General features: G+C 35.9%; 1 protein-coding gene across 4 annotated transcripts in view; it reads right to left on the reverse strand.

The window, feature by feature from the left end:
- Positions 1-2,021: 2,021 nt before the first annotated feature.
- The window catches only part of LOC109058035 (RNA N6-adenosine-methyltransferase mettl16), a 30,931-nt gene continuing 7,035 nt past the window's right edge, over positions 2,022-25,917 (reverse strand). For all 4 annotated transcript variants that reach the window (XM_042739564.1, XM_042739565.1, XM_042739566.1 and 1 more), the window contains exons 3-10: positions 14,957-15,144; positions 13,097-13,237; positions 12,877-12,989; positions 12,583-12,725; positions 9,649-9,718; positions 7,730-7,819; positions 3,543-3,716; positions 2,022-2,702 (exon numbers count right to left, since the gene is read on the reverse strand). In XM_042739564.1, the coding sequence (XP_042595498.1) occupies positions 2,196-2,702; positions 3,543-3,716; positions 7,730-7,819; positions 9,649-9,718; positions 12,583-12,725; positions 12,877-12,989; positions 13,097-13,237; positions 14,957-15,144 (1,426 nt within the window). In that variant the 3' untranslated portion in view covers positions 2,022-2,195. The remainder of the gene's footprint in view (positions 2,703-3,542; positions 3,717-7,729; positions 7,820-9,648; positions 9,719-12,582; positions 12,726-12,876; positions 12,990-13,096; positions 13,238-14,956; positions 15,145-25,917) is intronic.

The following is a 25,917-nucleotide window of genomic DNA, read 5'->3' on the forward strand; positions in this document are numbered from 1 at the left end:
TTTTTTAATAGAAATATATTAACCAGATTAATAGCAGTAAACCCTCATTTTGAGCGATAAACACCTATTTCACCCGAGATCTTATCAAAGTACCACAGAATCGTTTTCTTTACTGCCATGATACATGTGCTGACTGAATAAAGGGGGAGTCACGTGACTGTATCCATGGTAACCGGCGAGGCAGTGCACTGCAGGACAGTAGAGAGCCTTGAAGAGAAGGAGAGAGCAGCACAGATGACAGAACATTTTGAATATTGCAATGCATTCATTGAACATATCTCGCAAAAAAATGCATGTTAAAGGTAAAAGGGTGCATAAATACACTCTATATTACTAATAATCCCGAAACGATAATAAGAAGATCTTGACATTTCCAGAAAAAACATAGTAACATATTTCTAAGCCCTTTGCCACTGTATCTTAACTTTCTCTGCAATTTCCAATGACTTCTGCACGTGTTCAAACCAATGTATCTGATTTTATTCGAAAGGGAAACCAGTACAAAAACAGCGGGAAATGTCTGTTTACGTCTATCTGATAGAAGAAACAGCCTTCCACATGAGAACTAAAATCCTGCTGCTGTGTGGTTGACTGCTTTGCTCATGTCAAGTCATTCTTCATTTCCTTTTAATCACTTGAGAAGGTCAAAGCAAAGGGTAAGCAAACACACTCATAAACCTTCTGTACCCTTAGACTTTCATATGACTCTCACATGCACGGAAACGGTGAATAAACTCCTGGTTCAGCTGCTCCTGGGGCAATTAGAGTAAGAGCTTGTTTACTCTGGAAAGCTTCACGTGACTCTTAGTGCACGTTATCTGCTCGTGGTCCTCTCAGTGACTGCTGCAGCGGCCCCTGCTTCCTGTTATGAAGGCATGCTCCTCTCAGGACGTTTATACTAACTCAGACTTCATGTGAAACAACCCAAAAGGCATTCCAGAGACAGGAAATGCAAGGGACAACACCTATTATTGAGTTATATGGCTTTCCAAACATGTTATATAAGAGATATAACAAGATATATACAAGAAACAAGAAGACATATATGGGGACAACCTTAGTCCAATATTTGTAAATGCAGGAAGCTATTGCCTCTTAAGCAAACTGGGTTTTGGTTTGTTAAAATCAGGATCAACTGTTACTATTCATTAACAAAAAATTGTTAAAAAATGTGTTTAAAATAATATATTTTTAACATAAAAATGCAATGCCGAAGCATCAGAGAAAGCTAAAACTATTTTTAATCATGTTTTTATATTTGATTTAAATTTTAATAAAACTTCAGAGAAATGCAATTTTTAAAAATCTAATTCAAAGCATATTGTTCCGAGAAAATTAAAGTAAAAATCTAAACAGTGGATCATAAAATGAAAGCATAAAATTAAAAAAAATGCATATTACACGATTCATCCGTGCATGTTTCATTTTTAGCCTCATGTCTTATCAAAATATCATAACCACAACTTCTGATCAAAACAAGACTTGAGTCATCTTAAAATCAAGTCAGTGACAGATGTTTAGAACCAAGTCCATGCCCTTCATTTTTTCTTTTTCAATAATTCATCAACAGATCTTTCTGTTCATTGCAACCTTAAGAAAATTGTGATAATAATATTATGATATATAATTGGCAAGCATTAAAATGTACAATTAAAAAATATAAATATCTCTAAAATAAATAATAATAACCTAAATAAAATTAATGGCAACACTTTAGTATAGAGACCAATTCTAATTATTTTTTACTTTACGTTGCTTATCAGCTTGACTATTATTAACATATTGGCTGTTTATTAGTACTTATAAAGCACATATTCTGCATGACCCTATTCTACATCCCTAATACCTAAACTTAACAACTACCTTACTAACTATTAATAAGCAGCAAATTAGGAGTTTGAGATTAAAGTAATAGTTATTAGTTTGTTAATATCGAGAATCGACCTTTAAATAAAGTATGACCAAATGTATTTATTAGTGTGCATTTAATCAAAGTGACAAAAACACTAACAACAAAGATTGTTTAAAATATTTTATTACAAACATAATAAAAATTCTGATCACAACATCGATCAGTGGTTAATAAAACATCTGTGAATGTGGCGTTCTGATTAATTTGCAGCTTTACCAGGTGTATGGTTCACAGCACTGTGGACAGTGTGTGCGGAGGAAAGCTGAGCGAAGCCCGTGTGGTGTTAGGTAGCTTTGGCTACCTGTCGAAAGAGAGAGTTCTTCAAACAAGTGCAGAGCTGGTTCATCAGATCTTTATTCTGCCCTTCCACCCAATGCATCTCCACCACCACATCGTTCTCTTCCTGCTTCACGTTCACCAGGCACTTGAAGAGGAAGTGCTGTACCGTCTCTGGGTTTTGAGGGCTGCCAGCGGCCACCTGCTTTGGTTCGGTGGGGGACTCCATTGGGACATCAGCACTTTTCTCTGGGTCTTGCTGCTCGTTCCTCTCCTTGGCGTTGCTGCCCTCTGCTGTGGGTTCCTCTGGTGCAGGTGTTGGAGTGTCTGTGTCAGGCACAGATGGAGCGGAGGCATCCGTGCTGCAGGTGGAGGTTGGTTGTGCTCTGGGGAGCTCTCGGAGATGTCGTCCCTGTTCTCGTCTCTTCTGTCGCGTGTGGATCCAGGTGTTCTCCACTGCTGTCAGGAAGAGGCTGAGCTCCGCCTCTCCACAAGGAACCCGCTTATGAAGCACCTGAAGATGAGAAGTTTAATGTTTGTGTAACATTTGTATCAGCCACTGTGTCTACAGTAAGCCTACAGCTTTTTTTCCATGTTTTAAAAATTATTTATAATTTAACATGTTTTACCACTTAGCTAATCCATATTAGCATGTAGCTCTTTAGTGCTAACACAAAGTCCTGTTTGCTAGCATGAGTCAAAAGAGCCAAACCTCATGTCTATACGATGTTCTGATCCAGAGATGTAGGTCTTGCTAAATGGTTGCTAGGGTACTCTTTTTGGTTGTTAGGGAGTGGCATGAAAGCTTCACGATGATCCTGCGAAACTGATTGTTTGGCGGAGTGCAATGAGCCCACCCCCATGTCTCTATGACACTGTGATCCAGAGTTATGTTCGATGCTAAATTCCTATGCAAGTTACCATAGTAGGAAAAACGTGCACACATGTCCTTCACCATAGTATGTCTATGGGGCAAATTTGGGGGGCTCTTGTGCCCCAGGGGTACAACTTCTACCCCACTGCGAGGTATGATCTCGGACAGCTTGCAAACTTCTTCAAATGTGGTGACCCACATGTTTCTATGAAATTCTCACTCGGAGATATGGCCCGTCAAAGTTGGTTGCAATGCTAAGTCTATGGGTTTTTTGCATGCTTTTTCACCCACTGTGCGAACATCGTACTTCAGATTGTCTATAAATGTCATAGCGCACCTCTCTTCAAAAACCCACACGATTTGGAGCGTCTTTCAAAGTTCTATGACAAACGGTGCAGGACGAGTTACTAAACTTACCACTTATCCCTGAGAAAATAAATGGAAACACACTGATGTCTGAAAATAACTCTTTCTGTTTACCTTCAGGTCTGTGAGGATCTTCTCCAGCCAGGCAGACACACTCTCTGTGGGGCTGGTGTCGGTGCAGCCGATGCTGGGCGCCTGCGTCTGGAGCTCTGCCACGGTGGGCTTCAGTACAGTGAAGGTGATGGGCTTACGGGCTTTCTCTAGCTTACGCTTCTTACACGGGGGAGACTGAGAGAGATTTAGAAGGAAATTAGTTTTTGTTAGTTAACTTTAGAGTGTTTACATGTCAGTTTACACAGAAATAAAGACTTTTTTTTTTTGCATGAATAGCTGCACCCTCACATGTCACCCATGTCATAGAGGAACGTTTGTTACAGAACAAGGAGATCAATTTAATTCAATTTAATATGTTTTAGCAAAGGTGGTCAATAGAGGGCAGCAAACCATAAAGATCACCTTGGCCTTTAATGAGTTCAATGAAACCCTTGTGGGACTCATGTTTATTAATTCAAATCTAAAATTAAATGAAAAACTTCAACTTTGAAAACAAAAATTGGCAACTAACTAAACTAAAATCAATTTAGGCTGAATTACTAAAATGATAAACTAAACTAAAGTGAAAAAAAAGACAAAGGCACAAAATTACAAAAATGGTCTAAATAATGACATTTAAATATTATTTTAAATAGTTTAATTGTAACGAACAATCAATCATCGCACATCTGCAGGTAATAGGTGCGTAGAAGAAAAAGTCCAAAAAAGAACAAAAAAAAAAAAAATTTAAAAACAAAAGAAAATCCCGCACACTACCAATATTTGCAAAAGTATCAAAAACAATAAATTTTACTTTTAACTAATAACTATTTACCTAAAAAACAAAAGAAAATCCCACATACTACAAATCGCAAAAGTAGTGGTAGTATGTGGGATTTTCTTATGTTTTTTAGGTAAATAGTTTAATTTAAAAATTAAAATGCAAGTTAAAAATATAAAAAAGCTCATTCAAAATTTTTTAACCATTAATAGTATATAAATACTACTAAAATAAAACTTCTGTTTATTTTTATAAGATTTCTCTGTAAAAATAAAGCAAAATGGCTTCCATATTAAAGATAGCTGGGTTCCAGTCTCTATAAATATTTCTGTTTCATATGCCGTTTTAATAAGAGTGTTACCATTACCATAGCAATATATTCATGAATGAATGCAGTGAATAAATGTCAACAACAAAACCGCCCAAGGATTCATTTTGACATTATGAGCGTTGCCATAGAAACAAATGAGTCTGAGGACCTGAACAGCTCAGTGTAGTACGAGTTATCTTGTATGTAGAGTAATTTATGATGTAACGTAAACACTGAATCATGTCCTACTGAGACACAGCAGTCATATTTTGACTTCTCCAGCTCTCATCATAGTGGATTCTCACACACTGCTTCAGTAACAGAGCATCTGTTGTTAGAGCAGATAAACGTGACTCATCACAAGCCAACAGACCGACCCCCTCAGTCCCGAAAAACACACCACACCCATCATCTACTCCATCAGTGTAGACTGTTGTGGTCTTTGGTGACCGAAAATCGTAATAGAAGATAAAGCGCACAGTTAATCTGGCATCCATCACAGGATCTTACTCTACTCAACACCCCAATGTTTCTGTCCTGTTGGAATAAGCAACACATTTAACACAGACTAGACCACACATCTTAACTGTCTTTGTCCTCGTTACATTAAGTCAATTGGATTTAGGAACAGTCTGCTAGTTATAGTTTCTGAATAACTCCCTGTGCTGAAGTTGCTGGTCATGTCTCAGCAGACAAGGCTTAAATGAGGTTTCACACAGGGTCACTGTCATTGTCAGAGGGCACAAGCAGGAGGATGTCTCCTAAATTCAAGTATCAAAACACTTTGGTAGAAAAGACTGCCAAAGATAATTGAGATATTAAATATGTATTATGTTTAATGCATTAATTTGACATTATTAAAGCTTTTTTATGAGGATAGGGTCCAGCACACAAGCAGCAAAATTAAATTAATAAACCCTAATAGGGTAGTTTTATAGGGATGCTTTTTTTTCATATTTTTCAATCTTAGATATAACTCAGGAATTGCATAAATCCAAAGTATAGAATTGCTATTTTTTCATATACATTAAAGATAAATGTATTTCATGTGTGCATAACTTCTAACAGCACTGCACAAGCTAAATCTTCCTTGTCAACAAAACAGAAGCTATATTATTAAAGCTATTATCAAAGTTAAATTATTATTATTATTATTATATTTTTATTGTATAGGACAATTGATTGAATTAATATATATTTTTTTAGAATGTATAAATATTATAATATAATAATAAATTCAATTTATTATTATTATTATTAATACTAATAATTGTTGTTATTAAATACTTTTTTTAATTGTACACACATATTGCAGTAGTAATATATTTCTTTGATAGGTTCGATTTCTTTTCATAATTGTATTTGAATTTAAATAATACAAAGTTTGAATAATAATAATAATAATAATAAATATAATAATTATTAAATGTAATAATAATAATCATTAACATTTATTATTATTATTAATCATGTTAATGATTATTACATTTAATAATAATAATTATATTTTTTATAATAATAATAATAATAATGGTGGAAAAAAACAGGCGTTCTCTTTTTTGTCCTCAGCTGATTTCAGCCAGATTTTAAGATTTAACATTAAGGCGGTTCCCCATGCAGTCCAGCATACTTCAACACAAGGGGGCGCCATTTTCTGACTTTAAGTTGTCAAACTCTACTAAGCATGACAAAATCACATCCCAGTAAGCAAAATCTTAGAACAAAAGCAGACCAAAAATTCACATGAATAATTAAAGAACACTGTGTCCACAGTAATTCTCTGTAATGACTAAATACTGCGATGAATCTAAATATGATCAGACTAGCAGCATCTACAGTGTTATGTCTCAGATGTACGAAGCACGATATTTTACATATTGTCAAAAATTGCTAAAACGTGGCTCAGAGCATCTCTACCCATTTGAAGAGCACATAATGGATGAAAACAAACAGACTCACGCATCGATCCACACGCTTCCTCTTAATGAATTTCTATCAGTCTTAATCAGAGCAATGCACTGCTTTTATCCCCTCTTCACCGTGAATTATAACCCCCTCCATTCAGTCCATTATTTATCCTCCACACATATGCTCTAAGCAGGTTGAGCACATCCTGCATAAAACGGCTTCCGCTCTCAACACCGAGCCTCTTGATGTGTCTGGAGTGGCTTCGCTCTTAAACATGCAAGAGACTGAGCTGAAAGGTCATTATTCAATTATTGAACACAAGCAGATGATTTCCACAGTGATCCACGGATTCTGACAACCGGCCTCATTCTGTCCCGCTTTAGTGCTGCTTCCTGCCTGGTGACCTTTGACCCCTCAGCCCCAGACCCAGCCCCCCCACTGTAAATCTACTGCTTCAACAGCTTCAGATCCCGGGCACGCTTTCAGCACTGCGGGGTCCTTTTCAAACCCTACCTTTTTTGTCAGAGTCTTCGCTGTACCCCCTACCTCTCGTGCAATACATTTCACGTCTGGATTGAAGATCTGACTGTCAAAGAGATTGATCTGACTTCTGTGCGCTCTGCTAATGGGGCTCAGCTGGCTTCTGAGAAGAAGAATGGACACAGGAAGTGGAAAAACTGAAATGGGAGAAAGCGAATGAAGCACAGAAGGATGAAGGTGCCATCCAGATCTAGATGTGTCTGTATGCTGGCTGAGGGTGGAGCGGCTCGCAGACAGATATGTAGGCCAATCTTTCTGCTCAAGTGCTTGTGAGGAAAAGGGCATCTGGGACTTGGGGAATTCTCCTAAAAAGACCATAACAAAACATCCTGCCACCCCTTTCTCCATTCCCTCCACCTCTTTTTCCCTTTTATAGCCCTTCTGAAGTGCGTGACTATATGGCACCGTCACCCTGTCTGGGCAACTGTTGCTAAGAAGGAGCTGCGCTGTGCCTTAGGAAGCAGGTCAAGTGTATCTGATGGAATGGGCTAAAGATGCATTATTAAAAAGACGGCCGAGCCCAGTGAATATTCAGCAGGTGTTGCTTTCCCACACACAAATGCATCAGACAGACTGGGTGCATGGGTTATGTGAGGACTAGCTCACTCTAAACTGAGGCAAACGCTCTCTACCGTCTATAAAGTAATGCAGGAAGTGCTCAGAGCTTACAGGCACAGGCACGTCATCATAGAAACTCCAAGCCAGGGCCCAGCGCATGGTCCGACCTTGACAGAACTCGGTGTGTGTTACTTTGAGCACCTGTGAAAGGACAAAAGATGATGAGGATCTCATTAGGGGTGATTAAAACACAAAATAGCCTCTGAATCTTACAAAAACTATCTAGAGTGGTCTGGGTTATATTAAAGATATCAGAAAATCATATTTTGCATAAAGAAAGGATCATTTTCATGCACAGTGACATATTCATGACAATGAAGCACATTTCTCTCCCAAATTTGCATTACTTTTAAGCGAAATAAATGGTAATATTTTCTGTCCAGACACAATGATTACATTTTTTTTTTAAATCTTTATTAGCAATTAATTTTTATAAGCAAAAATTATTTACAACAGGTATAATTCAGTATAACATATACTACCATGATATGTCTACCACTGCCATTTACAATTAGTGTTACACAGTATATCGGTATCATATTTATCTGTTGATGTTTCAGATTATTTTAATTTATCAGTATAATGGATATTAGATGTTTAATTGTTCATAATCATTTCACATATTTAGATTACCTTTGCCATCATTTAATGCTCATAAAAACAAAACAAACAAAAAAAACCATTAATTTCATTGTAATTAAAATTTATTAATTGTAAATTAATATACATTTTAATACTGTATGATGTTGTGATGCCTAAATTTATTGGTGATATTTAAAATTTAAAAATAAAAAAATAACTTTACATAAAATAGTATACTTTTAATATTGACCATTTATTAGACATTATATTTAATTTTAATCAGTGTATATATATATATATATATATATATATATATATATATATATATATATATATATATATATATATATATATATATATATATATATATATATATATATAAAATTTATTTAGCATTGTAATTATTATGATACTTTTTACAGTACAGTGGAGAGAGGTTAAATGTGCTTGCAAATTGTCACAATGCTAAAAATGGTAGGACTGATGGGAAAAGGTCTTATATAAAATAACTTATATAAAGCAATATAAACACTTTTTTATATATATATACTATATATATATATATATATATATATATATATATATATATATATATATATATATATATATATTATATATATATACCACACACACACACACACACACACACACACACACACACACACACACACAGTGTATGACAGACACCAGACCACTAGAAGGCTTAAACAGAGAATTACAGACCTGCTATTCACACAGTGGGGAGTGTATTTTAACACAGATATGTGGGTGTTAGGGGTGAACTATAGGGTGAAATCAAACCCCACTGCTCTTCAGTAAAAAAAAACACCACTCGGGTTTGACCTTTGCAGGCAGAGGGCATTCAAACAACAGATAAAAGCAGAGAAAAAGGAGAGAGGTAAGTGAGAGGGCGAACAAGAACGAGAGAAAGAACCTCATTAGCATATTAATTAGAGCCACAGTGGCTAGAGGAGGAACTGCTGGACGCTGGCCAGGAGAACAATGACACTAATGATGGGTGACAGGACTCTGACACCTTCAGATGAATCAAACCACACATCAGGCCTGCGCCGAGCAGACTGACTGACACCAGACTAATAACCTGTGAGCAGGGAGAATGCCTTTCATTCACAGATATCACAGCGTTCTGACTGTACAGACACAGGCGGAGTAATCGAGAGGGGCTTGGAGGGCTGATGCGGGGGCTAATGATGCCTAATGAAATCTGCTCCATTAGCGCTCCCTGTCGTGGTACGTTTTCAGGCCACGCTAGTGAAACTCATTAAGATCAATTAACCTGAAGTCTTGAGGAAACGCCCACTCATTTATCTATAAAGATCTGAGAGGAAAAAAACACACATGCACGCAGTTGTCCAAGCAAAACTCACCCCTTGTTTCCGCAGCTCATCTTTCAAAGGTGCCAGGCTACACTTCTTTCCCAGCATGCAACTGTACCACCTGTAAACAGAAAAAAAAGGGCTTGTGAAACCACCAGCCTGGACACCTGATTCATGGGAGCACATCAAATAAACTGCAGGATGCAGAGTCGTGGGTTGAATATGGGCTCGCTCTGTGGGAAAGGTCAGTTGGGCTACTCTTTATATTTTTAAGATATGAGGCGCGATGTTTAATTAAAAACCCCACCTTGACAGGGAGCTTTGAAGCTGTGCATGAGACAAAAATCAATGAATATCCACCATTATAAAAAAAGATGAGGCTTCATCAGCCAGTGCCCACAGAGAGTGGGAGGATAACACGGTTTATGCATAATTGATTGGTGCTCAACTCTTAATTTTTCTAGTTCTTTTGGTTTCTAAATTGACAGAATCTTGCTTTAATCACTGAGGAATAGCTTAAAGGTCAGCATGAAGCATGTTCACAACCCATTTTATCTCTATAATGTGACATTTATGAGTCAAACAGGATATTCAGTGAATAAATGTAGGGCAAGACTTGATTTTATCCACCTGCTGGATTGTGGGATATGTGGGTTCGTTATGGAGGACAGACAGCACCCATTTTAATTAGGATTTGTGAGCAAAACATGGGGTTTAAAGGTCATGTTCACTTTCAAGAGCTTCCTTCTTGAAATCCATCATTTGCTATTAATGCCATAACTTTTTATTTAAAACCATTAACTGACACTATATATATTATTTTTGCTTGCTTTTCATTTATTTTGTTATATCGCGGTAATGAATATGCACGATATTGTTATCCTATTGTTATACTTTTTTAAAACTTAATTTCAATACCGTGATAATACCGCATACCGTGGTAAAACATGATCAATTAATCGCAACATGAAAATTTGATACCGGCATATCCCTAATATACATATTACATTACAGAACATATAATTATTTTATATTTACTAGTATGCATGTATGTATCATTAACCTTTGTATTACTGGTGATTTGAGCTATTAAAACATTAAAAATATTAATGACTGTATTATCTAACAGAAGCCTACAATAATGCCTAAAAAGCTATTTAAATATTAATTCAATAAAGTAAATATTAATTTTATATTTCATTTAATTTTGTGTATAAATCATACAGCAAATATTTGTAAACATTATTTTGCTTTTTGATATTTAATTATAAACAGCATTAATTTTTTTGTTTTATAATTATTATGCATGTTTTTTATGACTTATTACATTTGAGACTAATTTGAATATTTGCAACAACAAAAAATTGTCACACTTCAGAGGGATTTAAAATGATGAAGTGAAAGCAAAGTGGTGATTTAAAAACGTAAAAATTTTTGGGCAACATAATAAATTATATGCCGATTAAATCATATGCAAGAGTAAGAGCAAGTCACGACTACAGACATTTTATCTTTCGAAAATAACCAAATCAGTCATGCACAATTAGACATAGACCAACTCCACGCTGACTTTAACAAATAACATACAGTCATGTATAGACTCTGCTGTAGACTGATATTTGTTGGGTGTTGGTTTGGGGTTATCAAAGGGCAATCTACCACAAGAATAAGATAGTGTAGATGAACACACATTACACTGCATATGGAGCCTAAGGGGCCTGACAATCGTTTCATTTTGCAGAATGAAATATTAAAGAGCCTTAATATCCACACATGCACTCCGAAGTGGAGTGGAGGGAGGCTGTGTACTCCAGCATCTATCAGGCCTTGGAAAGGGGGTGTTTATGCATTTTCTTTAGTTATCAGACCCCGAGGAGGAAGTAGTAACAATTACGATTTCAATAGCACAGATTGCCTGGGAGGAGGAAAAATCAGAGTTGTATTTAGTACGTAAGTGAGACTGGAGGAAGACTGGCAGTAATTATAGATCTGAGGGGTTCGAGAGGAAGTAGCATCTCAGAGGGCCAATCAGAATGCCTGGCTGGCTCTACAGGCACCTGCACACACACACACACACACTGCTTTTACGACAGTCTGCTCGCATAGTCTGAACCCATGAGAGAGGGAGCTGGTAACGCAGCGAGATGGAAGAGTGCCCAGCTTCCCCTGCGGACACCAGTCAAATCTCAACACAAGCAACAGACACAAAAACACTGAAAGGTTTAAAACTACATTTGATATTACATCCAAACAGTGAAGCTGGAACGACCACGTTCCTCTTGGGGTTCAGCTCATGACATGGTTAATCAGGCCTAATGTTGGTTGCTCTGCCGCCCCTCCCTGCTCGCTTCACTCCAGCACTCCACTGACAGTCCTGGCACAGGGGGGCTCGCCGTCTGCCCCAGTCACACACACACAGCTGCTCACGTCAGGCGGCCCGGATACCGCCTCGAGTAATTATTTACTTTGCCTTTCAATTAATTACGCAAACTCTGTATGACAGATCCATCCCAGCATCCATCTGCCCTGCCCTTTCATCAGCATGGCCTCTTCCCTCGTCTGGCTCTGTCCGTAGAAAACACCACCTCTGCAGATCTGGACACAGGTGGCCGTTTATTCCGTTCACACTACACTCCTTACAGCGCCTCATGTGTTGACATCAGTGCCAGACTGATATATCAGTCACTATTTGCCAATTTTGAGAGTTTTGGCATCAACCGATAGCTATCAGATAAAAGTCTAAGTTTCATAGTTAAAAAATTCCCCGTTTTTAAAATTTCTAAATTGTATTATGCAAAATAAATATATTTCATTTGAAACATCATTTTGAATATTCTTTTATATTTCTTTTGCATGCAGCTTTAATGAGTTTGTATTAATTTAAAGACAACATGGAATATTTGCATTTTTAAATAATATAATAAATATGGAATATTTGCATTTTTAAACCACACATGCAAGAATGTGTGTGTGTATGTGTGTGACCTAAGCCTCTTCTTTAGTTGCAGACTGTCATGGATGATCCTTTTCACAAACTCCAGCTCTCCACCCTCAGCCATGATCTCAGTGACCCCCCCAGTGTTGATGGAGCTGGGTGGAGGTCTGCGGGAGTTCCTCGAATTCACCCCCTGATGGAGGAGACAGAAAAGAGAGGAAGAAGCGGAAGAAAGAACGGATAACAGCTATTGTCAAGTACACAAAGAGACAGATAATGCTAGAAAACAGCCTGGGGGTTTTACAGCTCTTGTGTGTAATGTCAAACACTGGAGCTGAAGGTACCTTTGCTTCTAACTGGTTGGCAAAGAAAGGTGGATTGCACATGCAGAAATCATAGACAATGGACTCATCCTTGAGTGCATCCATCAGCAGAGTCTTCTGGGGCACCTTCACCACTGCAACACACGTTTATGTGGTTCAGTGGGTTAAATTACATATAAAACTGTCAAGTGCTCTCTCTGCATCACACACACACAAACACACACACACACACCACACCTACCTTTAATGAGCTCTGCCAGGTGGTTTTGCTCAACGTTCTTCTTTGCATAATTAAAGCAGATGTCATCCACTTCTGTGGCGAGGAAGAACCAGCCATTCATAGTGGCTCCCAACAAAGGGTAAATACAGGAAGCACCAGTACCTGCACAAAGCCAAAAACAGTCACATTATAAGCTTAAATACAAATGAAGTGTGATCTGCCTCCAAGTCTTCACCTAAACACATGCTTCATGTAGTGACAACACTTCAGATCAATCATGAATACTTTCTTGTGTTATTGTATCAATTTCACATATTTTGTATCTAAACTAAGCTCAGAATATCAGATCACCTTGTTTAGGTTAGGGTTAATTAAATATTATCATATATTGCTATATGATAATATATAACTAAATTTGTCCTCTAGGAAAGGAGAACTTAATGTGAAATTAAAACTATTAACTAAATTTCAGATATTGCCTATTGATATGAGAACAAAATAAAATAAAAAATAAATAAATTAAAAGTGAACTATTCACATTTCAAATAAAAACAAACACAAATGTGTATGCTATTCAAAAGATTCATGCAATATTTTTGTTAGTTTCACTACAAAATATACAGAATAGTAAAAAAGAACTTGTTATATCAAACAATTTTACCACCAAATGTTAGAACTCTTAAATAAGTATTATTATGATAATATGAAGTGCAAGCGACTGCTTGACAGAGTGACGTATGACTATAATGCAGTTAGACTGAGGCAGGACAGCTCTGGTCATCCATTATCCAGTCAGGCAGCCTTAAAATGGACAGAAATTTAGCAGAACTCAAAAGTGATCCCCATAAGGTCTGAAGACAAGAGATTTAGAGCCATTCATCATATGTGTGACACTAACACAGCTAATCTCATCCCAGAGCTGGCAAAGGTCGTCAATCTGCAATCTAACCCGATCAACAGAGCCACAGCTATATCATCCACACTATCTGACGCAGCAGCTGAGTGTATGGATGATCACCACCAGTGGAGATGAAAGAAACTTTTCTAAGACATTCACACAACTTTTCTAAGACATTTCTGGTTTTAATCTGCAAACCGTCTAACAACCTAAAGATGGCATACTAATCAAAGCAACACCACAAAAAAAACAAAAAATTATATATATATTATATATATATATATATATATATAATATATATATTACATTACACACACACACAACACACACACACACACACATTTATATTTTTATTTTTTGTTATATATATATATATATATATATATATATTATATAAAATGCATATTACATTCACATTTGTTTTGTTTTGTATTTTTTCCATTTCCGAATAATCGCACCAACAGTTGTCTCCTTCTCACCAAGCTTCTTGCTGATGGTCTTGGAGCCCATTCATGTATTGTGTTGTTTTTTACATCTTTTGATAGCTCTTTGGCCTTGCTCATGGTGGTGGGAGAGGTTGGAATGGAAGATACAGATTGTGTGGACACCTAACAAGCTGACATTTATATATTTATATATAATTTTTTTTATTATTATATATATCGACAATTGTGACCCATCCCGGGTGATACCAACAGTAAACATGACAGTTGTTTACGTATTTAGAGACAGGACAGAGATTCTGTCTGAGGATGGCCATGATGTATGATGTGATGGTGGTGGAGTGGGATATTTTAATCCAGAAGATCTGGTGGCATGTGACTGCCAGCACTGTCTTACTACCCACCAGCCTCTGTTTGTGTGAATGTGTGTGTGTGTGTTTGTATAAACCAACAAACTGCACTTCCAAAACCTGTACCACCAGCCTGAGGGACCGCAAAAGGCTTTAACAGGATAACACCAGTGAGTGTAAGCCGGCATACCGATGTCGATGCCCCTCCGTGGGTTCCCCTGCCCCCCAATCAGGTCCTCCACCCAGTGGATGTAGTTAAGGCGGAGCGGCACGGTGGGGATGAGCCGTTCCAGGGGGATCTCGATGGTTAGGCCAAAATCCTCTTTCAGCAGGGTGCATGTGAGAGCTCGAACAGCCTCCGGGTCCTTGAAGTTGAGCCTGTGGGAGGGATGGAGTTTAGTGGGGCATAATAGACAGAAACCCATAGAAAAGGATCAGCTAATATCCATCTTTAAAAACACACCACATACCCTCTTCTCAATTCATTAGTGCTCATCATAAAAACATCCAATGCTGAGAAACACAATGAAGCAGCAGCTGCCGCTGGTTTGCAAAAATGTATTAATGGAAGACCTTCATAATCACTGTCCCTTTCTCTCTAAATCCTTAATGTACATCTTAAAGCATTCAGCGAGAGTATCGTCACGTTTCTGCGGTTCTAAAAGAGAGGAGGGTGAGGCAGGTGTAATTAGGGAGCCTTCATACGTTCACACCCCTATAGATGTAATTAAACGCTCCATGCTGCAGACCATGTCTGGCACCTCCGAAGGGAAGCAAGATGTGTGTGTGAGCCACACAGACAGGATACTGTGGAAAGAAGCCATGGTGTGTGAAATGCTATTTTACAGAGCCTTTAAAAACACCTGCACCCCACCTTAAGGATAAGAGCTCCTAACAAAAGGGATGTGTGACATTAAGGACAGAACGTGTTCTCCAAGTGATGGCTGTACTGGGCTTAAACAGGCGTGTGTAAGCATTATCAATTTCGAAAGAAAGTGCTTAAGCCCAAAACAGTCTTATGACTGTGAAATTACACTTGAGATGTCAATACGTTAAGGAGGGATAATGCAAGTTAATGCAAAAGGAAAAAGAGCATTTCCGTTATCTGAATAGCATTTTGGCTGCTCAACATTCGCATGTTAGATACTATGGTCAGAGGACCTCAACAGTCCAGTTATGAAATGGTTACAACCTGGTTGACAAGCAGAGTAGTGGTTTGGGAAAAGCCTTGTTTTTCATATTGTGGAATATGACGCTTCAGACATAGGGTGGCCATTTGGTCACCTAAAACTACAGACAGATATTAATAGCAATTGCTGATAAGTGTGGCTATAAAACCAACAAGCATTATAAATCCTATTAAGTGTACAATTATAATGCAAACATATACAATGGTGCACATACCAGATTATGAAAATATACAGAATATATATATATATATATATATATTCTGTATATTTTCGTAATCTGGTATGTGCACCATTGTATATCAATCAAATCAATCAAACTAAAAAGTTATGATTTAAAATAAGGAAATATTTATAGAAATGTGTTAAGATTTCATAAAATTACATACTGTATATATGCTACGGATCAAGAGTTAGCAGGGGTCTCATATGCTCACCAAGGCTGGATTTATTTGTTTAAAAATACAGTAAAAACACTAATATTTAAAAAATATTACTACATTTCAAAAACTGTATGCTATTGTAATATATTTGAAAATGTTACTTATTCCTGTGATGATCAGCATCATTACTCCAGTGATATTAGAAATAAATCAAATATGCTGACTCAAGAAACATTTTCATATTATAAATGTTAAGTGGTGATGCTTTTTTTTTTTTTTTTGTGGAAACCATTATACAGAAAACATAATTTAATTGAAATATAAATATTTAATAACATTATAAATGCCCTAACTGTCACTTTTGATCAATTTAATATGCCCTTACTTCATAAAATTATTAATTTCTTAAAAAAAAAAACCCCCCAAAAAAAAACTTTAGAACAGTAGTGCATAATCAAATTGTTTGCTAAAGAAAGATATAATCTAATAAAATAAAAACAAGCATTTTAACTAGTGGTCCACTGTTTATATAGGCTTTAGGCTACATATCGGTTATTAACCACACACGTCTTTAAGAAATCAGCCATCAAAGGACATTAGTGGACCACGGCCTTAACATTGTGTCGTTTTCTTTATTCTAACACAAATAAGAGCACAACACAAGAAAGGAACCATTCCAGCTGCAGCCGTTCATGTGAAAAATCCAATACACCTCTATCTTTATAATTTATTAACACATTAGCCCTAATTAATCCAGCAATCCAATCCAGCCCATTAATCTTTAAAATGTGACCTTGGGGATTAAATAGGAATATGAATGCCATAGAAGGTTTCCATGGTTACCACTTAACAGGATTACCTACAATAATACAGCACAAATGGCGACAGTAAATAAAACAAGGGGTGTAGATTTTACAAAGGAGGCCAGAAATGACATAATGGAGACCCAGCAGCTCATCTGATCCTCACAGTGTGTAAATGATCCTGTGTGACTGTGGCTGACCTTGCATCGGTCAGGTCATAATCAGTGTGCAGAGGATGAAGCCGCTAGAACCGTTATCCTGCTCTCTATTTTTAGCCTCCATTTGAATGGCTTGGCTCACAGGACGAAGGCTACACCCGCCCCGCAGAGAAGTATGTGTCAGTGGAGCACGAGCGCTGTGGATGTGTGTTAGTGTGTGAGAGGATGGTGATGCTGACGTGAGGTGGGTGTGTATATGGGCAGATTAGATCCAGGATGAGAAACTCAGAAATTGCAACCCTCTGAATCAAGGACTCAGAAAGGAATGGCTCTAAATTAAGAAAAAAGACTGCAGAAATCAGAAGATTCAGAAAGAGATCATAATGAGCTTGAATATCACAAAAACGCTGCAAGCACGATAACCGAGGTTTATATCAGAAGTGTTGAAAACCAAAATCTGCACCATAAAGATTTTTACTACTATGTTGGGTTGCCGTTTGATGTGAAATTGCTGTGAAATCAGAGTCCTGAAGCAAAAGCACTGCTCTAACCAATCAGACTAACACAACAACACAGCATGGGTCGACTCATCAGCACCGCAAGGTCACCTCTAGAGCTCCGTTGAGCCATGTTTCAATCCAACGAACTCAATAGCTTCCAAACCCAACCATTAGCAAACAAAGCATGGATTCTGAACACACTCCACAGCTTTTTTTTATGGTGTTCTGTGAGAACAAAGAATCTAGCGGTTCAGTTTTAATAAGATAACGGAGAGCCGAGCAGTCTTGTGAGGATTGACGTTCCACCAACTGTCAGGTTTCCTTTGGTTTTGTCAGAACGTCAAATCTCTAGTCGACCAGGATCTCGTTTCAACTTAACACTGCTGTAAACACGAGCCCGCCGAATATCCTGAGGACTTTCGCCTCTGAGATTTGGGGATGGTTTCTGAAGGCAGAAACTAACTGCAGTTACATCATTTACAATAAATTTACTTATACCCTCATTCCAAACCTTTATGACTTCCTTTTTTCCGTGGAAAACAAATGAAGATGCTTTGCATAATATCATAATAACAGACTGTTCATCAGACAACTGGGTGGTTCACCTAAAACTGAAAACCTGTATGCATTTCTTTCTTCTGCTAAACACAAAAGAAGATATTTTAAAAAAGTTCATAACCAAACCTTTTAGTGCTCACTGACTTCCAATTTAATTTTTTTGTTGATACAATGGGAAGTCAATGTGATCCGGACCAGTTTACCTACCAACATTCCTCAAAATATCTTTTGCGTTCCACAGAAGTCATACAGGTCTAGAATGACATGGAGGTTATTACATGATAGGTCTGGGTTTTGACAAATTTCACGAGCTTGCAATCTGATTCAATTTCCGATTTGATATGATTCGATTCAATATCGATTATTTTGGATATATATCAGGTACAGTACATGCCAAATTTGTAAGGAAAAAAAATCTCTTAACTAATGCTGTAAAATATATATGAGGTCAGTCTTGGAAAGGTAATTTATTATATATTACCATTATATTGAAATAACACCCAGTGTCGAAGTTTTTATAACAATAAAGTTACAGTTACATAATTATATTTCTACTCCAATTTTTTTTTAAAATAACATTTACATAGTGGCTGTCATAAAAACTTGACGGCTTAATTCAAACAAATTAAAAATTGAAGAACAGTAAAAATTATAATGAATATGTTATATGGTGCATTTATTTAGCAAAATGCTCCTCTCTTAGAGTTCATTTCTATAGCTGACTAATGAGTTTATGGTCACTGAATATGTTTTTTCTGAAGTAAATATGACGGTACGTGACATTGTTAACAAGCTGTTATTCTGACATCTTTCTGCAGATGAAACTGATTGAGTGATTACATGAGACAGGACACAGATTTCAGTTAGTTGTACTCTTTCTTTTAACATACCTTCGGATGTTTATTCATGTTTATTTTGCGCTGAAGCTGGTATTAAAGTGGAGGAGATGATCAGTTTACATGCCTTTCACACTGCTGCTTCTCTTGAGGTGCTAAAGTGATTTGACTCCACATTAAACCACCAAAACGGCATTTATTTTTTAAACATTGTAATAAAATGGACAGATTTGGAATCGGGAGACTTTGTTTCATATCAAAAGTAACAAAACACAAAGCTTATTGTGATTTTTGTTCCATTCATTAACTGAAAACAGGCTAGATGAATCTGTCCAATCAATAATTTTTCATAAAAATGAGAATCGATTAAAATCGAGAAATCAATATTTTTTTAACCTAGCCCTATTAAATGTTGACCATTTTCATTTTTAGGTGAACTAGCTCTTTATCAGTCGTGGCCACTGTATGGGAAAGTGCAGCTTTGACATTCTGCTAAATTTAGCCTTTTTCTTCTGTTTCACAGAAGAAAGTCATACAGGTTTATAATGATATAAGGGTGAATAAATGATGACAGAATTTAAATTTTTGGCTGCTCTATTCCTTTAAGACAAGCTGATGGTTAATGCTGTCATGCATCAAAAACTGACACCCCAACTAGGGGAGGGCAAGTTTAAAATTAGGATTAGTCCTGTAGCAGGCGGCAGAGAGAATGAGTGATGTGAGACGCCCCACTCCGTGTCCCCGCATCTCATTTGTAAGTGAGCTGAGGCTGAACCCCACAATTATGCCCGACATTTCAGCAGAGGACCCTCACCCAGGACAGCCCTCCACTGCATCAATAATGCAATTCACTGTCTGCCAGGCTGCAGAGATCAATGCTACTTTTACTGCAGCTAGAAACTACAGAGATCATTTACAGTCTTCTTTTCAGAATCAAATGAAAGGGATAGTGTGCACAAAAATAAATATATTTTGTCATGTTTTACTCAACCTAATGTTATTTTAAAGCTTAAAACTTAATCTCTTAAATTGAAAGCACACAAAAAAAACAATATTTTCTTATATTCTTGTTGTAATATTATGTGTGTGGAGTATAAATGTTGTATATAAATTTTATTTTTTGAGTTTTATAGTGTTATTATAGTTTTATGTGTGGATAAAAGTGAAGTTTAAAGGGATAGTTCACCCAAAAATGAAAAATCTGTCATTAATTACTCACCCTCATTTCATTCCAAACCCCTAAGACCTTCATTCATCTTTGGAACACAAATAAAGTTATTGTTGATGAAATCCGAGAGCTTTCTGAGCTTCCATAGAGAGCAATGCAACTATCACATTCAAGACCCAGAAAGGTAGTGAAGACAGTGTTAAAACAGTCCATGAGAGATCAGTGGTCCCACCGTAATTTTATGACTCTAAGAGAATACTTTGTGTGTGCAAAGAAAACAAAAATAAAAGTGCTATTCAACAATTCATCTTCTCTTCTGTGTCAGCATGGAAATTGATTTAAAAACAAACAAACTATCAGTTACAAAAGATTTCTATTTCAAATAAATGCTGTTCTTTCAAACTTTCTATAAATCAAAGAATACTAAAACGAATTACTTTTTAGTAATGGCTGCTGAAAATTCAGATTTGCAATCACATAAATTACATTATAAACATTAAAATAAAAAAGACATTTTAAATTGTAAAGATATTTCAAAATATTATTGTTTTTACTGTATTTTGATAAAAAAAAATGCAGCCTAGGTGAACATAAGAGACCTCTTTAAACACACACATTACCAGAGGCTTACCAAACGCAAAATTCTGAACAGAAGTATAGGTTTGGAACAATATGATTGGGTAAATAATGACAGAATTTTCATTTTTTGGGTTTCACAATGTCACACTATACTCTGAATTTTTAATGCTCCCTTGTTTCTTCCAGGTCATCCACGAGACATTGACGGATATCGTGTCTCTGGTTCATGCCTTCTAATCCCATCTCTCTCTGAATGACATCTGCGCCCCAAATCTTTCCCCTCCTTTCATATCTTTCTCCTCCAGTGGCAGCAGAGGAAAAATGATGGGGGAGCAGATGCCTTGTAGTACCCTCATCCCTCTCAGTGAGTGTCTCTTTCCAGATTAACCCTATCCTCAAAACTGTGGCATGAGAGACTTAGAAAAGAAATGTGAGGAAGCTTATCTAACAGCATGGCAATGTCTGGAGTCTGGAACCACGAAAAGGAGAAGCTAATGATAATTCGTATATATGAAAGACTTAATATTTCAGCAAATCCCACGTCTTAAGACTACCTTGCAGGACTAACTTGTGAAGTTATGGTTAAATACCAGATCAGTTAGGTTGTAGGCAAATCTCTAGGCGTACTGCAGGAAAATGAGTGGGATGAAATGTGATACTAATATACCAAACTGACTATTTCTGCAATACTGTGCACATTATGCAAATTTACTTTCATGTACCAAAAAAGTGTAGAGAAAAAAGCAAACTGCATAAAATACTATATCCCACAATGTAATGTGTTTGATTTAACCTTATACATCCAACATGATGAATCAGATATCTCATGCCTCATTATTTTAATCAGACATTATATTTCTACACCACGTTAGGCTATATTACATTATATTTCTAATAAATTTATATACATTTTTTTTTTTTTTAAATAATACCCAAATTACTTTATAATGAATAGTTTGGAAATGGATATTCATTTTAAGGTCTGCTAAATATTACATTTACAGTAATAGTGTTTTTTAAATTATTAGTTTTTTTTTAAAAGGTATTAGTTTTCTTTAAATGTAACCTTAATTGTAAAATATGGGGAAATAAGCAGTACTGCAATCAGAACATAATCAGACAGAAAGAGTATGTGAGAGAGAGTGTTTGAGTGAAGAGACAGAGATGAGGAGTCTGGGACAGTAGCGAACATACACCTGCTGCAGATGGCACAAAGATTTACAGTTTTATATTAAAAAAAAAAAAGCATGCAAATGCGTGTCAACCAACACCTGCTGCAGAATTAATTTACATTTAAACAATGTCGTCTCCTCCTGTTGATGCTGAGATTGTCAGACCACACAAACATACATGTACATGCACACACATGTTAGCCATAAAAAACTCCAGACATCTGTACTGGACTTGGCTAACCTGATCAAAAAGACACGGAGCCCTGTCCTGAAATGCTGAATGTAACAATTCTTTAGCAATCAATGCCAAGAGATATAGAAAAAAAGAATGTACAACAGTACATTTTTATTTAAATGTAACACAGTTAAGACCGGTGTGGTCATTTCAAATGTCCTTGTTTTGGTTGCATCTGACCTAGATCTGTGTTAACTTAATCCACCTGGATAAACGTGGCCGATGTTGGCTTGATCAAAGCGATCAATCATGCATAAGTCATGAGGAACAAATGAGGATCTGAGTTGATCTGGTGTTTATGCACCACATTTCTTGATCACAGACCACTGGTCCAAAAAACACCACTATTCAGCTGAATATACAGCACCACAGGACAGAACCTTTTAAGAACCTTTATTTTTAAGAGTGTATGTCTTTAACACATAGCACATAAATATAGCAAAATGCTCCTCTTTATAGTTATTTTTCTAGCTGACTGATGAGCTTATGGACACCGAATGTTTATTCTGAGGTAAATGTATACGTTTCAGTGCTTTACACATTTTCCGCATTTGAAACACTGATTGAGCTTTTACATGAGAAATTTCAGTAAGTTGTACTGTAGGCTCTCTTATAAAACAGCCTACATTTTGATGTTAATTCATGTTCATTATGTACTATAGTAGTAAAGAGAAAGATTAAATGGGTTACTTGCCGCTTGAACTGAGGCGCTAAAGCGACCGTGCATGCCATATCAAAGAGTGCCAAAAGCAAAACTGTATGTATTGTTTGTATTTCATTATGAATTCTGAATAATTTTAAAGTTGATAGTTTGTTTATTAAAAAGTAACAAAGCACAATGCTTTTTGTGATTACTGGACAGCAAGTGCGCTTCAAATAATGAAGTTCACGCATTAACAGAACACAGCATAGATCTAAGATTTTTTTATGGAGAGTGAGTGCATTTTATTTATTGTTATAAATGAGAATTGTTAACGATATTGCCAATGTCCACACAGATGACAGCTTTAACTGTTGCAGTTTGTTCAAGTTGTGCAAGAAATAGATGCTGCTTTTCTCATGATCAATATATTTCTCATAGATATATATATATATATATATATATATATATATATAGATATATATAGTATATATATATATATATATATATAGATGCCCTATTCAACCGCTCTAGATACGTTGACGTGTCCGCCATCTTGGAACGGTCAACTTGATTCACCATAATAATCAATGAATATTCAAAGATATACAAGCCTAACTTGCTGTTGTAGACACAGTCAACGTGCTCAAAGGTGTCCAGAACGTTCCAAAAATGGCGGATGGCTTACATATCGCGGCCCATAGAAACACTCGCTAATGAGGCATCTATGATATATATATATATATATATATATATATATATATATATATATATATATATATATATATATATATATATATATATATATATATATATATATATATATACACACACACACACATATATATATGGCTTTTCTGCTCTTTCACTTCGAATGTCCCCGTCATTTCGATCTCTCTTGCGCTGCACAACTGAGGTGTGTTTAAAAAACTCTTTTTCCACTAAAACTTTGATGCGCATCGTCTCAGTTTAATACGCGAACATAACAAAAGATGTGATCGCAAAACAATCAGGATAACATGTATATATATATATAGGCCTAGTTGCCAGTGGCGACTTCAGCAAAAACTTCACTCGCAAATGCGACCGTTTTAGTTGCAGTTTGGAGCCCTGTATATTCTAGATTCATTTCACGTTAAGTAAAACATTTAAAAAAAAATTGGTTTTAATTTTCATGATTAGAGCTTACAGCTCATGAAAGTTAAAAATTCAGTATCTCAAAATATTAGAATATTTCCTAAGATCAATGAAAAAAAAAAAAAAAAACACACATGCAATTTAATTCTAAAATAATAATTAAAAACTAAAATCATCTAAATTAAATTTAGGAATCACAACATTATAATGTACAATATAAAAATACAAAAAATAGCAATGAAAAAAACAAAATAAAAATCTTTTTTTATTAAAAATATATATTATATATAATAAAAACGTTGAAATGTAAATTTAGACATTAAATTGTATGTAGAGTATACAAAATATATGTTCATTTTGACATTTGCTAAAGATACATTTTACAGTGTTATTAAATTATATTTTAAAAATGAACTTGCAGCAAAAGTGATAAAATGTAGAAATAGTCAAATGAATCATGCACAATTAAATATCCAATATCAGTTAATATATAATATCCAATACAGAATGATAAATAATAAATAAATATCTGTAATCAAAAATCATTATTCATATGGCAACATTGATTTACAGAGTTAAAGATAAAGAGAGATTCGTATGCTCTATACATGCACTAGCAAAAGGACAAAGCAGTGATTTGTAGAAGAAGAAGAAACGCTAACCAAGGAGGGAGTTTGTGGTGGACAGGCTGGACAGCCCTGCTAATTAGACCGCAGAGGCAAACAGCTCCAGGGGCGTCGTTAGAATTTTCAAAACCATCATTAGGAATCAAAGGGTGAGGAAACACGGGGCTCTTTTCAGACCAGACCTAACAGCACACCTGAGAGAAAAGCCAGCAGAAAGATGGACACACTAATGTTATCAGCTGAGCCTCTCCAGGTGCACAGACGTCAATACAGTCTGGGGCTATGAACACACCACTCTATAGCCCAGCTCTCTTTTGTTCCTCTGCTTCTCTGAAGCACACATTTCTTTTTCTCTCACTGTGTCACGCTATAATGACTTCTCCTGCTGAGGAAATGTGACGTGACCAGACAGGATCGGCGCTGTGGGCAAGGGAAGACAAGCCAACTACAGCTCTCTTTGTGATATTATTATATTCAACAACAACACAAATAAAACGCCATAGAGTCTCATGCCTCATTCAAAGCCAGAAAACATGAATGACTCGTATTTGACTGATTTACCAAAACTGAGTTTATAGTTTATATATATAAAAAAAAAAAAAAAAAAAAAAAAAAACAGAGAAGCTGCTCTCTATTTAATTTATATATATATATATATATATATATATTATATATATATATATAAAAAATAAAAATAATTTGTATTATTTAAAAAAAAATGAAAGATATTATTAAAATAAATTATATTTTAACTTTTTTGCAGCAATGTGGTTACATATAAATGTTACTCTAAATATTAAATATGCCTCCTTCTTAGTTCTTTTATTAAGCAAAGAACGTTAAAATGCCAAAAGAGACACTGAAATGTTACAAAAGATTATTTATTTAAAATAGTGCTGTCAAACGATTAATCGTGATTAATCGCATCCAAAATAAAAGCTTGTTTACATAATATATGTGAGTGAATTAAAAACATTAACTGTTTTAAACACTGATAATAAGAAGAAATGTTTCTTGAGCAGCGAATCAGCACATGAGAATGATTTCTGAAGGATCATGTGACACTGAAGACTTGAATGATGATGCTAAAAAATTTAGCTTTGCATCACAGAAATAAATTATATTGGCTACAGCTGACGGTAGCCATCGACTATAGAAGTCAATGACTA

This window comes from Cyprinus carpio, chromosome B15 (genome assembly GCF_018340385.1).
Source record: "Cyprinus carpio isolate SPL01 chromosome B15, ASM1834038v1, whole genome shotgun sequence".
In the NCBI taxonomy this organism is placed as follows: domain Eukaryota; kingdom Metazoa; phylum Chordata; class Actinopteri; order Cypriniformes; family Cyprinidae; genus Cyprinus; species Cyprinus carpio.